The sequence below is a fragment of the Panonychus citri genome, unplaced genomic scaffold (genome assembly GCF_014898815.1).
Source record: "Panonychus citri isolate SS breed McGregor unplaced genomic scaffold, ASM1489881v1 Contig00063, whole genome shotgun sequence".
Taxonomy (NCBI): Eukaryota; Metazoa; Arthropoda; class Arachnida; order Trombidiformes; family Tetranychidae; genus Panonychus; species Panonychus citri.
Window position 1 is genome coordinate 133,657 of NW_026515468.1, and position 14,903 is coordinate 148,559.

General features: G+C 34.4%; 2 protein-coding genes across 2 annotated transcripts; one reads left to right on the forward strand and one right to left on the reverse strand.

Moving 5' to 3' along the window:
- Positions 1-33: 33 nt before the first annotated feature.
- Positions 34-8,268, forward strand: LOC128386193 (fatty acid synthase-like). Its single transcript, XM_053345189.1, is given in 6 exon segments — positions 34-198; positions 260-412; positions 477-4,155; positions 4,158-5,539; positions 5,619-7,682; positions 7,772-8,268. Coding segments are annotated over 5 exon segments (7,317 nt in total). The 5' UTR covers positions 34-56; the 3' UTR covers positions 7,580-7,682; positions 7,772-8,268.
- A 295-nt stretch (positions 8,269-8,563) lies between these two features.
- LOC128386094 (multidrug resistance-associated protein 1-like) lies at positions 8,564-14,502 on the reverse strand. The gene is made up of 10 exons (XM_053345064.1): positions 14,167-14,502; positions 13,923-14,108; positions 13,716-13,841; positions 13,245-13,382; positions 13,033-13,161; positions 12,486-12,965; positions 11,965-12,423; positions 11,742-11,888; positions 9,642-11,621; positions 8,564-9,571 (listed from the first exon to the last, which is right to left on the reverse strand). The coding sequence occupies exons 1-10, from the start codon at positions 14,200-14,202 to the stop codon at positions 8,792-8,794; spliced, it is 4,461 nt and encodes a 1,486-aa protein (XP_053201039.1). The 5' UTR covers positions 14,203-14,502; the 3' UTR covers positions 8,564-8,791.
- Between the last annotated feature and the right edge of the window lie 401 nt (positions 14,503-14,903).

Below are 14,903 nucleotides of genomic sequence, written 5' to 3' on the forward strand. Positions count from 1 at the left end.
TGATCTTGCCAATTACATTTAGTTGATAAAAAATTTCTTCTGTGAGTTATATCGCCATGGCGTCAATACCTTACAACTTATTAGTTATTTCTGGTATATCTGGACGGTATCCTGAGGCTCAATCTTTGGAAGAATTTTGGTTCAACCTGTTGAACGGTGTTGATGGTGGAACTATCGATGATAGAAGATGGCCAACTAGTGAGTATATCAATTTGGCTTTCGAAACAGTTGATTCTATAGTTGTCTCTCTTTTTACCAGCTTTGCCAAATATACCTAAAAGGTTGGCCAAAGTTCCTAATATTGGCTTTTTTGATGCAGAATTTTTCAAAATACCTGCAGAATCTGTATCAACCATTATTCCATCAATTCGTGTTTTGCATGAGGTTATATACGAAATGTTTATTGATGCTGGTAAGTTTACAATCGTAAAATATCTTGAGAAAAGTTATTTATTCATTTCTGGATCAAATGGAAGGTTTCACCCACGATGGTTGGCGTGGTACAAACACAGGTCTTTTTGCTGGTGTAAGTGCGAGTCATAGACCACAATTAGATGGAGATCCTCTTGGTATTAATCATCCCGAAAGTATAAATTGGTTACATTATATGTTTGACCTGAAAGGTCCAGTCATCAGCGTGGACACTGCATGTGCTGCCGCTGCTTCAGCTTTCGATGTTGCAGTGAGAAGTTTATTGATTGGTGATTGTGATCAAGCGATTGTTCTTGCTAGTAATCATTGTGTTGTTCCATACGTCGCTCATTGTTTCAGATCATTTGGAATGACAAGTATTGATGGTAAGTCCAAATGTTTAGATGCTAATGCTAATGGTTATCTCAGATCTGAAAGTATTGTTGCGATTTTAATTCAACGTAAATCTGATGCCAAGAGAGTTTACGGTTCTCTAATAAATATCGCTGTGAATAATGATGGATTCACCAAAGAAGGAATTACTTTTCCACGACTCGAAGGTCAGATAGATATTCTTAGACGATTATTTAAAGATGTGCCTTTAGATCCAGTGGGTATCGATTATGTCGAAGCGCATGTAACGGGAACTGCAGCTGGAGATCCAATTGAATGTAAGGCATTGATGGAAACAATGAGACCCGATTCAGATAAACCTCTTCTTGTTGGTTGTCTCAAATCAAATATTGGCCATTCTGAAGGTTCTTCCGTCTTAAATGCGATCTCAAAAGTTGTTAAGATTTTCCAAACTGGAGTAATTCCTGCTAATTTACATTTTAACGAACCAAATCCAAATATCGATGGACTGATTAAAGGTGTTATTATACCAATTCTTGAAAATACAAGATTCGATGGAGATCATATTTTGGTAAATGCATTTGGATTTGGTGGTGTTAATACTACCTTCATTTTGCAAGCCAATTCTAAAAGAATCGAGAAGACTGATCTAATTTTAAGCTCCAATAAAGTACCACGTTTAGTCAATTTTTGCAATCGAACTTATGAAGGATTGGAAACTATCGTTAATTTTATTGAGGAGCAAAAAGGATCGCTAACAAAATACACGTTGGCACTTTTGGATAACATGAGTAAGATCAAACCATCAACAGGGTTTGATCATCGTGGATATTTACTGTTGGATGATGAACAAACAATCATTCATCAAACATTAAAACGAAATGTATCAACTGATGAAGTGTTCCCTTGGTTAATGTTCACTCCAATGTTTAATGTCTCATCACAATCATTTGTTCAACTGTTGGAAGTTCCTCTAATTTATTCAAGAATAAGATCTATGCAAACTGATCGCTTGAGCTCATTAGGGATTTATGTTATCAAGATTATTGAATCAAATCAACAGGATTTAATTTCCTTCTTAATTTCGTCAATTGCGATTCAAATTTCTCTTTGTGACCTACTAACTAAGCATTTGAAAATTAAACCGAAAGGTATTATTGGTCATTCGATTGGTTCAATTGCTGCTTCTTATGCTGATGGATGTATAACCGATGAAGATGCTCTGTTAATCGGTTATCATATTGGTGTCGCTTGTAAACAATTCAAAGGAAAAGGAGCAATGGCTTATGTTAATTTACCATGGAGACAAATTGAAAAGACGAATTTTGGTTGTATCGAATTAGCTTCACACCAGTCGGAAGATTGGACGTTGATCACTGGTACTGAAGATGCAATTAAAAAGTTCATCTCATCAATTGGACGCAATGTCAAGACGAATATTATTGATACTAAAGGGATTCCTTTTAATTCATCTTTGCTTGAAGAAGTATCAAAACCACTTGAACTTGAAATCAACAAATTTCTCAGACCATTGAAAACAAATTCCGGACTAAAGACAAATCTTTGTGAAAACTTTATCAATTCTGATCAAGAGCATATCATTGATGGACATTTTTTCGTTTCCTGTATCACAGAATCATTCAATTTTAATGAAATAATAGAAAAGATTGATTCCAACTCTGTGTTATTAGAGATTGGTTCAAATGTTGAGACGAGACGATCATCAATCTTCTTAATTAACAATCGAGAAACGCTGACAAACATTTGCAGCTATAACCAATCGATTGTGCATCTTTATAAAATGATTGGTCAAATTTATCTTCATGGTCTTAATCCAATGGTTACAAATCTTTATGATCAAATTGGATATCCAGTTCCAAGAGAAACTCAACCTGTTGGTCATCTGATTAAATGGAAGCATGAAAAGAAATGGTTTGATGCTAAATATGACAAGTATTCTAATCAACAAACTGTATTTTCCAAAATAGTTGATCTTCACGACCCTTCCTGGTCATTTCTTACTGGTCATCAGATAGATGGAAGAGTTTTGTTTCCAGCAACAGGTTATCTTTATATTGCTTGGCAAATGGTCTGTAAGGCTCTGAATCTCGAACCTAACGAAAATCCAATTGAATTCTATCAAGTTCAAATTCTTCGAGCAACACAATTCACATCAACTGCAAGTCAAATGAAATTTGTTACCAAAATTAACGAAGATCTTGAAACTTTTCTCATCTACGTTAATGAGAGTAAAAATGTTTGTATAACTGGAAAATATCGACCTGTTGATAAACCGACAGTAAACTTGCTACCTGTTGATTTCAAGAATATCAAAGAAAACACAGAGATTATACTTCAAAAGAAGGATATTTACAAGGAACTTAGAATTCGTGGTTATGATTATTCGGGATCATTCCAAGGTGTAGAAGAAGCTTTTTCTAATGGAAGTTGGGGTATGGTCAAAGACACTGGACATTGGATTAGCTTTTCTGATGCTTGTCTGCAGTTTTCATTATTGGCTTCGAAATCCCGTAAGCTGATTGTTCCTGTTTACATTGATTATGTTTACATGTTTCCCCCAGAAACATTAAGTGCCTTTAGCGATGAAACTGTCAGATCAGATTCTGATTCTACTAAAAAACTTAGTGTTTATTTCAATCAAGAAACGAGAATGGGACTCACTTGCGGTTTTATTCTTAAAGGATTAGAAGGCGAAGAGATCAGAAGAAAGATCAACACAGTAAACCACCAAATACGAAACCATAATCTAATCCCATTTAATTCGCACCATAAGTTTAGCAATGAAAAAGCAATGAGACAACAAGAGTACAGTTTTCAATGCATGAAATTGATTGAAAATATTGAGAGATTGAAATCAAGAAAACTTGATACAATAGATTGTAATGATCATATGCTAGAGATAATTGGAAGTGATAATCTTGATGAATCTTTTAGACAAATTTTGAATGAGATTTTAGAATCAGAAATACAACAATGCAAAAGTCCAATCGATGATGTAGATTTCAGCTCGAATTTAGATAATGTTCTCAACCAATATCATGATGCTCTGTATCGAGATTTTTTCTTTTATGAGCCAGAAAACATTTTACTTGAACAAATTCTGAGCATTGCAAGATACAATTTAATCAAGAAAAAAATCTCCATTGCATTTTGTAATTTCAGCCAAAAACTATTCGCAAACGAGATTGAAAATATTTTCAATGATTATGGATTCAATACAATGAATCATTTTATAAAGAGTGATTCTGATTTTAATGTAATTTATATTCAGCCCAAAACACCGAAAATGGTTCAGAATCAAAGTTATACGATTTTATTTTTATTCGTGACAAGTCAACTCTTCTCATGTACAAAGATACCGAACCTGAAGTCAAGTGCAATCAATACGATCCATTGTTGAAGAATCTATTTGATTCACTAAAAGAAGGTGGATTTTGTCAAATTATGACGAGAACTAAATTAAGACCAGTCGAACAAGAATGGCAACAATTGATTGGAAATAATCAACATATCAACTTTGATTTATCAACACTAAAAAGTATCGCAACCGATGCTGGATTCACGTGGATTTGTCACAAGGAGATGATCGATGAAGGATATTGTTCAGTTCTACTGAGACGACCATTCACACCTAATCCAGATCAACAGGTGACATTTATCAGAGTGAAACTTGATAGTAATTATGATTGGATTGATGAGATAAAAGAATTGTCTAAAGATAAGAATAATAAAATCTGGTTAACTGGAGGTGGTTACGATAACGGGATAGTTGGACTCACTATGTCTCTGGTTAAAGATCCACATGGTTATAATTTAAGATGTTATTATGATCCAAGGAAAGGAGATGATGAAGAGATAACTGTTCCTGATGAAGTGATGCAAAGAGATTTGATAGTAAATGAAGTTGATGATAACGGAGAAATTGGATTGTATAAAAGTGAACTTGCCAATCTTGATGATATAGAAATCGAAACAATGTCATGTTATGCTGATATTAAAACCAAAGGTGATCTTTCAAGTTTGCGATGGTTCCAATCACATCATAGTAATTGGACTCATATTTCTAACGATAAGCTCATCGAAGATCATGAAGAGATAAAAATCTATTATGGATCTTTGAATTTTCGTGATATTCTCGTCGCAACTGGACGAGTTCCTCTTCGTTCATATCCTCTTTATGATAGTGTTCATTACATGCCATCAATTGGTATTGAGTTTTCGGGTATCAATTCGTCTGGTGAAAGAGTTATGGGTATTTGTAGTTCTAGTGGATTAGCAACTTCATCAATAATCCAATCAAATTCATCTCGTGTCCTTGTTCCTGAAAACTGGACATTAGCCGAAGCTGCTACAGTTCCAATTGTCTATCTAACAGCTTATTATGGTTTAATTTCTCGAGGAAATTTACAATCTGGCGAAAGTGTTTTAATTCATGCAGGTTCAGGAGGAGTTGGTCAAGCAGCTATTTCGATCTGTCTATCAAGAGGCTGTCAAGTATTTATTACAGTTGGAACACAAGAGAAAAGGGATTTCATTAAAAAACGTTTTCCTTCAATCGATGATGATCATATTGGTGATTCTCGATCGACATCATTTGAAGATATGATTATGAAGATGACCGATGGTCGAGGTGTTGATTTGGTTTTAAACTCACTTTCTGATGATAAACTAAAAGCTTCAATCAGATGCTTATCAGATTTCGGTCGCTTCATCGAAATTGGCAAATATGATATGATCCAAAATACTAAAATTGGTAAGTTGGAAATATTTTCAATCTTCAATTTAGACAATGAATGTACAAATTACATTGTATTAATACAATACCCAAATAGATTCGCAATTCATAGATTTCAACAAAACGTTTCATGCTTGTTGCTTGGCTTTTCTACAAGATGATGTGTTCATCAAGATGATTCCTGATCGGATAAAGGTTTGGAATAACCTCATTGAGATGTTAAAACAAGGAATCAAATCAGGTGAAATCGTACCTCTTCCAACAACGATATTCCAAATGAATCAGCTTGAAGAGTCGTTTCGGTTTATGGCAACAGGGAAACATATTGGTAAAGTTTTGATTCAAATGAGAGATGAAAATGAAGATCCGAATAAAACTAAACTTTATCGGTCAATTGGTCAAACATTTTTCGATCTTGAAAGAAGTTACATAATAACTGGTGGACTTGGAGGATTAGGACTCGAAGTTGCCTATTGGATGGTATCAAGAGGAGCAACTAATCTGATTCTTACCTCACGTTCTGGAATCAAAACAAAATACCAAGAGTATATTTTAGAAAGAATGAGAAACAATGGTTACACTCGAGTGAATATTATCATCTCTAATGAAGATTGTTCCAATTTGGAATCGACTGAGAGGTTAATTAATCAAGCACAAGAATTGGGCCAAATTGGTGGAGTATTTCATCTTTCTATGGTTCTAAAAGATGGACTTTTCGAAAATCAAACAGCTGAAACATTTGATGAAGCTGTCAAACCAAAAGCAATCGCTTGTCGTTATTTGGATCAATTAATTCGATCTCTACCCTACGATATTGATTATTTCGTATGCTTTTCTTCAATAGCTGTTGAGGTCGGAAATATTGCCCAGGCAAATTATTGTTTCGGTAATACAGCGATGGAAAATATTTGTAGGAAAAGAAGATTAGATGGTCTACATGGTTTGGCTATTCGATGGGGAGCAGTTGGAGATGTTGGTGTAATTACAGAGATGAATTTGCCATCCAATGAGATATTGAGATCCTTTGCCCCAATTCGTTTGAACTTAGCATTGGATTCGCTTGAGAAAACTTTATTTTCACTTGATAATAATCATCTTATCACCATCGTTTCCTTTCCTGATAAAAAAAGTGCATCATCAATAGGGAATAATTACTCATTGAAACAGAAAATCTTTCATATCCTTAGTGTTAAAGATGCAACTAAAGTTGATCCACAATCAACTTTATCTGAACTTGGTCTTGATTCATTGATGGCAGTTGAAATCAAACAAGCTCTGGATACTGATTACGATTATTCAATGACAACCAATGAAATTCGAGAATTGAAAATTGGTGAATTAGATGAACTTGAAAAGAAATTGAAAAAATCAGAGAAGAAAAAAATCAACTCTCCTCATTCATTAACTGGACTCAGAAATATTTTCATTACTCCTTCGCAATTATTTATCCCATTGAATCAAAGTGAATCTGGATTACCATATTTTTACTTCCCTGATCAATCAGGTCAATTCCATATCGTTATTCCAGTATTTGAATCATTCTCAAAACCAGTGATCGGCATCAGTTGGACCAAAGACTGTCAGAATCTTGAATCATTGGATGAAGTTGTTAACTTTTATGTGGACTCACTTATCACCAAATATCCAAATGATAAAACATTTAATCTCATTGGTTACTCACTTGGTGGAGTGATCGCCTTGAAAGTGGCCATTGGTTTACAAAAGAAATTAGGTCAAAATTCTGTTAGAAATCTCATCATGATGGATTCATCGCCTGAGATAGTAAGCAACAGAAAGAGAATCGTTAAAAAAGCATATGAAGAAAAAGATGAAAGCACAGTATTTACATACTTTACTTTGGATTATCTTTCACCGTTCATGAAAAGTGATGAAAAAAACGAAGTGAGAACAAAACTGTTCGAGCTCAAAACAAAACAAGAAAAATTAGAATATGCAACTTTAACTATCAACAGGATAGGATCGTTTGAATATGATGTTAACCAGATAAGTGATGCTATCGACATTTTGCAGATAAAATGCGAAAAACTTTCGCTATAAACGTGGACAAAATTTTCACGGTGAAATTTTTTTGATTCGAGCAACAGAACCAGATGAAAACAATTCCGATTTCCATCATTTGGATGATTATGGATTATCCAAAGTAAGTTGGATCAATTTTATTTTTATCAATTGGTTATAAAGTTTATAAGCACAATTTCAAATTCAAAATCTACTCTTCTTATTTTACAGTATACAAATGGAGCTGTCGAGGTTTTAAAAGTGCCTGGGAATCACGATAACTTCATTATAAATGATTTGGGAAAAATTATTGACACTCTTGAGGTGCTTGCAATGAAAACTTCTACTGGATAAATAAAAAGTTTGTGCTGATAATAATACCTCAGGGTGAATCTAAAAAGAACTGTTTCAAATTCAATTTTTTCACTAAGGAAATTCTGCAAAAAATTAGACTTTTAAGTTAAGAGTTGAGACTTTGTGGATTTGTAGGGCCAAAAATAATAAGTCTAAATATGTTTATCTTTTTTAATCTGATGAATAGTTTTCGAGAAAATCGAGTTCGAAGTTGAAACTTAAGGTCACTTTTTCTCAGCAACGATAAGTTTTTAGATCATGAAATTTTTATTATTGGTGGTCACAAACAAAAATAAGCAATGTCTTTTGTCAAACCAAATGAATTAATAATAATGTTGATAACAATTAAATTGTGTCCTACTAACTTCAACCATTTTTTTCTTTCTAAGTTCTTTAGTGGTAAGTTGCCGATACAGTTTTCTCTTGATTCTTGCAATTTTCTCAATTTCGGACTCATTCTTTGAATAGATTGAAATTCTAATATTATTTTATCATTTTCTTCATGACAAACCTAATGAGTCCAACTATCTTTGGACCTGATTTTCACCTTCGCCTCAAACAATTGGCACTTATTTCAAATTAAGACTTTTTCATCGATAATTAAATTATATATTAAATAATTGATTAAATTGTTTGGCACTTTGAATAAGCAGAAATTGCTTGCACTAATTTGTTTTCTTTGTTGTTTTGGTTTAATTGTAACTATCAAGTGATGTTAATGATTACGATAAAGATGATTGCTGAATGTCTTTGACACTCAACTATGTCAAAATAACTCAATCTTAGACTAGTAGATGACAAGTTTATCATAATCAGAGGATATCATGTACATGATATTTCAACGGTATAAGTACCATTGAATTTTAATCTTACAATTTTAGATTGTGACTCAAATTTTTATATTATCTTTGCGTCTTTTGCCATTGAATGAAAGAGCGATTCTTGATCTGAAATCAGTGCATTAGGAGAATCATGTTCAACAATTTGTCCTTTATCCATGACAATGATTTTATCATAATCCATGATTGTATTTAGTCGATGTGCAATTGTTACTATTGTACAGTTTGCAAACTCTTTTCTTATTGTTTCTTGGATCAGTTCATCGGTTTCAACATCAACTGCGGCCGTTGCCTCATCCAATATAAGAACTTTCGACTTACGTAGTAAAGCTCGAGTTAAACAAACTAATTGTCTTTGGCCTAAGGAAAGGTTTTCACCTCCCTCAGTAATTTCGTAACTTAAACCAGAATCTAGACTATCAACAAACTCTTTCAAATGAGCTTGTTCAAGAGCGGAAAAAATTTCTTGGTCAGTTTTGTGATCGAACGGATCCAAATTTCTTCTTAATGAGCCAGTAAATAGAACTGGATCTTGTGGGATTACAGTTAATCGTGATCGAAGGTCATGAAGTCCAAGTTTAGTCAAGTCTTTACCATCTATGACTATGGTTCCACTGGCAGGTTCAATTAGCCGAAACAAGGCCAAAGTAAGTGATGATTTACCTGCTCCCGTTCGTCCAACAATCCCGACCTTTTCGTTTGGACTGATTGTACAAACGATATCTTTTAGAACAAGCTCAAGACCAGGTCGATATCTTGTTGAATATTTGTTGAATGTTATTTTTCCTTCTTTAGGCCAATCCTTTGTCGGGTGATATAATGGATTAATCCAAGGGGCCTACAGATAAGTGCGAATTCAAAAGTAAATTAGATAAGATTGCAAACATAATCGTTTCATATTCATTTACCTCGGTATCGACTCTAGTGTATTCGAGACATCTCTCAATGCAAACAATGTTAGTTTCAACATCGGACACACTGCGAACTAAAAAGCTAAGAATCATTGTTATTTGTAGTGCATAAGTTATTGCGAGGCCCGTTTTACCAGGACTCACGTCTCCCTTAGTCAACACAGCAAAAACTGTCGCCAGTGTTACAATCATATTGCCCAGAAATTCAAGACGAATTGCTAGCCAACGATCAGCAGTAAGGTTTGCAAAATACGAAGCATGATTTGTGTCAACCAAATGATAGATTCTATTGGTAAACCGATCAACTGCCCCATAAGTTTTGATCGAAGTTGAACCGGCTACTGTTTCAGAGAAATGTGAATAAATGGGTGACCTTGTAATTGATTCAATTCGCCTCAGTTGTCGCGAACTAGCGATATAAAATTTCTGAACCATAACATAGACAATTCCAACTACCAATATAACAATAATCAAATATGATGTTTGTAAACAGATAATGATAACGGCGACGATTGCTCGGAAAATTTGAGAGATGAGAAAACTGAATGAGAAACCCATCAGAGTATCGGCAGTGTTCATGTCGGCAGTAAAACGATTCAGAATCCTACCAATAGGTGTTGTATCAAAAAACGACATCGGTGCACGAACAAGTCTTGCCAGCATCTTTTCGTGTATCAAACGGGCTCCGTTCACTGTGGCAACATTTATTGTGGCCGAAATTATGAAAACAATTAGAGATTCAGAGATTCCCAAAGTTGTGTAAACCCAGAGTCGTTTGTTTCTAAGTCTCGTATTATTATACGTTGTTGGGTCAAGAGAATCATCTGACCAATCGGTTAGCCAAAAGCTTGACCTTAAATTTAATCCACTTCCAAGGCAGTAAAGTGCCAATAAAACAACACACGGGACAATACCAATGGCGGTGAAATATTCCAAATAAACTTTCCATTCAACTGAACCTTTTTCAGCCGTTTCTGTTTCGACAAGTTTGAACTTGGACTCAATGTTCTCGGAATTTTTTTTCTTTCCTGATCGTTTCTTATTCGTTTCATCAGTTATAATACTTGAACGTTTCCGTATCTCGGAAATTTTGCCATTAGACACTGTAGATTCAGATCGGCTTAGAACTTTTTTCTCGACTTCAGGATCCAGTACTTGGATAAACTCTCGATCTTCCGGATCTAACTCATCTTTCTGTTCAGCTAAATAATGACAGATGAAATCATTGAATTCGCCCTGTCTTCCCATCAGCTCAGCAAAAGTGCCCGACTCTCTGACTTGACCATCTTTCATAACGATTATTTGGTCAGCCTGTGGTAAAAATGTTATTCTGTGTGTCACTAAAAGTCGAGTTTTACCCTTCAATAAGCCTTGAGGACCAATGACTTTTTCAAATAAATGTTTGGCTACATGAGAATCAACCGCTGATAAAGGATCATCGAAAAAGTAAATGTCGGAATTTGCATAAACAGCTCTTGCAAGGCTTATTCTTTGCTTTTGTCCACCCGATAAATTGATTCCCTTCTCACCAATTTCAGTGGCATCGCCTCCAGTTAGCATCTTTAAATCGGGAGTGAGAGCACATGAATCGATTACATTATCATATTTACTTTGGTTAAAACTCGAGCCAAATAATATATTCTCCCGAACTGTAGCATTTAAAATCCACGCACTTTGAGGCACATAGGCCACTTTTCCGTACACATTAACATAACCCTGTTTCTTGTGTAAATCTCCTAAAAGTGCAGATAAAAGAGACGATTTACCAGAACCAACAGTTCCAACAACAGCGACCAACTTTTGTTTTTCTACTTTTATGTTGATATCTTTCAATGTCGCTTCTTCTTCAGGAGACCAGGAAAAAGTTGCATCTCGAACTACTATCGGTGTAATTGAATCAGGTTTATGGTCAATTGAATCGTTCACGAGCTCATCTCCATCAAGGTATTTGTTGATTCTTTTGATGGAAACGTAAAACTGAGCATTCAGAAACATAACAGACACAAATATCAGAATCATTAGAAATAGAAAATTACTAACAACTATGCAAATATTATGAGCAAATTTCAAGGAGAAAACTAGTCAACTGAAACTTACACTTGTACCATGAGAAATAACAATCGGTAAAAAGCCCAAAGGTCCGCCAAGAATACTGATCAGTGAAATCGATACGAATGCTTTGTTTGCATCAAGAACATGTTTTCTGTCTATCAAGACATAAGTCACAAAGTTCGTAGCCGTTATCTGTCACAGAAAATGGAGTTTCGTTGGTTAATCCAATACAAATATGGCGGGTTTGAGGTCAGGGTATGTCACTTACAAAGAATGGTGCACATGTAAAGGTAAATATAAACCAAGCTGCCCAAAGGGCTTGAGACTTCAGAGCCTTGATTTCGTTTTTTCTTATCGAAGAGACAATATCACCAAAAGCCGATTCCCATGCATAAAGTTTAAGAACTTTCATTCCGTTGAGAATATCAGAAAGTAATTTGGAACGTGAGTCTTTCTCTTTCATAAGGCGAGTTTGAAGTTTTTGATATTGAGTGAATACAAATCCATTCAAAGGCATTACAACCGCCATTAAAACTAGTCCAGCGATGGATGATACACCCAATTGACGCCATAAAAGGTAAATGGTTAAAGCAAATTGAATCGGTGCTGTCCAAGCGTAATTGAATACGTTGACATATTCAATGATACGCTGAGTGTCGACCGACATTAGATTGACAATCTCACCGGTGGTGAAGTCTCGGCGACCTAAACTTGATAATCGTAAGCTCTGTGAATAATAAAAATGTTATTAAACTCTATTGAAACTGGTAATTAGATAGATGGACTTACCTTTCGATAAATTGCTGTGATTAACGCTGATCTGATTCTCATTGCAGTGATATTGGTCCAGAATTCATATTGGGACTCAAATATTGTCGAAGCAATTGAAGCAGTGAAAATACTCAGAGCAATAATGTAACCTCTCCAATTTGGTTGATTGGAAATGATGAAGGTCAAGAGTTGATCCATTAGCTGGGGACTTGCGAACACAAGTAAACTTGAAATTAGCTTACAAATGGCACTTAAAAGTAATGGAAGCCAAAAATTTCTAATTAATACACCAAGAAGATTAATATGATTCGATGGAGAAGATGATGAACGTATATAATTGTCGAAACGTTTCCTGATTGTGATCGATTGATTGTCTTCCGCCAGTTTCCACATATCAGATTGGTCAAGCGATTTACGGAAACCTTTTAATGCCATTGAATCGAACCAAAAGAAGAGTATTCTACTGATAAACGAAGCTCTTTCATATGGACATTCGTTCTGTAAATGTATCAATGTGTTCAAATTAGTAATTGATTAATTGTTTTGCTTCTCGTTCTTCTCTTACTTCTTTAATCAGTGAACTTGGAATCCTCGAATCTGGAAAACACTGTAATAACAGCATACAAATTGATCCAACAAGATGAAAAGTCTTGGCGATTTTATCGGATAAACTGAATGACCACTCATAATAATTCTAAATATTAATAAATTCAGAGAATGGAAAACATTTCCAAAGGATTAATGAAGATTGAAACAATTGAAATTATCATGACTTACTGGATCTTTCGAAGTTTGGATTAGAGATAAATAGTTGATTGATTCATAGATGAACATAAAAAACCAGTAAATGAATAATAATGCCGACGTATGAACACCATTGAATCGATACCAAAGAGACAAACCTACTGCCAAAGTCTATCATCAGATTAATATTAATATTGAATTACAAGGCCAATGGATCTTAGGTGGATTAAGACTTGAGATTTTATCTTCTTACATGTATTTAAAGTTCAAAGTTTAATAGAGACGATGTTCTAAGAGTGATACTAATTAGATGGAAATTTGAGTTTCGCAGAATAGAATCTACAGTTACTGTTGTTGGGCGTTGATAGAAAATTCGAAAATATATCAAATACGAAAAATAGTGTGAATTCTGTTCGGGTTTTAACCAAAAAATAAAAGTCTTCCTGGCTATAAGATTGTCGATCAGATCGAAATTTCAAATGGTAAATAATATTAATAGCTTACGTAGGTCATCAATTTGATTAACGGTGAATAATAATCGACAGGGTGAATGTTTGTACCATGTTTAAAATCGATTATGATGATGATAAACTGAATTCCAACCAGCACGATTAGACATAATCCAATGATCTATTCAAGAAAAACAGAATCGTTAAGTTGCAAATTCTCATCGTATAACTAAATGGGAAAATTAAGATCAAAATACTCAACTAATTTGGCCGTAAGGAGAAAAGTCCATGGTAACTTTTTCCTTTTACTTCGAGATGAGTTTAAAACTGATTGAACCGCGAACGGAAATAGTGTCCAAAGGAAACCCGAGATTGTCCATAGTAAACTAGTATCAATCAAACAAGGTGGAATACTAAGCGCTTCTGAATGCCAAATTGATTGTAAGTCCTAATTAAGGAAAAATAAACTGGTTAATCGTTGCAAGTTCACCTTTCAATCCACTTACCCAAGCATCATAACCACAATAATGTTCAAGAACCATAATTAAATCACACTGATTAACAGTTAATAACAATTGATAACTTAATTTGAAGAGCACTTTCTTTTTCTTTCGGTTGAGTTTTCTTTTATTTTATCAAATCAACAAATCACAATATACTTAATGAGATTAATTCCTGTTGATCAATTGAATCAAACTTCTATACATTAATAGACAAATATTCAGATAAATCATTTCATATAACACCATTGGACTAACCAAAGAGTCACGATTACTTTTTCGATCTATTCGAAATCAAATAAAATCGTAATAAATTGTTTGGTTCATTTGGATAATGGTTGGTACTCTCTTCAAGGATTCACCACTAAGATTTACAGTTGATGTGATCAATCAACTATCGTATTTAATTGTGAGAACAGCGTAATTTATATGAGCTAATTTACAAGTGAACTACTCGTGATTTATATTAAAGTGTTTGAAGATAAGAAATCAACCTTGGACACCCAATTGGTCGTGAATGTCATGAAATTGAAAACGAATGAGCAATGGTAAAAGGATCGTAACTGAAACACATTACACAGAATTGAGTCTTACCCTCGATCAATGTGCCGATTTGACCTGCGAACTGGTGATGATCTGGTTCTTTCTACTTTTGCCCTAAAGAATTAACAGTAAGATCATTTAGCCTCTCGAAATACTCGGTAAAAGATTCATCAACAAAGACGAATTCGAAAATGCAAAAA

What these genes read in the sequence shown, in the direction of transcription:
- LOC128386094 (XM_053345064.1), bottom strand. Translation starts at nt 14,202, where the DNA reads ATGGTTCTTGAACATTATTGTGGTTATGATGCTTGG. An exon ending in TTCTCCTTACGGCCAAATTA is followed by an intron (nt 13,842 to 13,922) that starts GTTGAGTATTTT and finishes TTTCTTGAATAG; the next exon opens with ATCATTGGATTATGTCTAAT. An exon ending in ACACTAGAGTCGATACCGAG is followed by an intron (nt 9,572 to 9,641) that starts GTAAATGAATAT and finishes ACTTATCTGTAG; the next exon opens with GCCCCTTGGATTAATCCATT.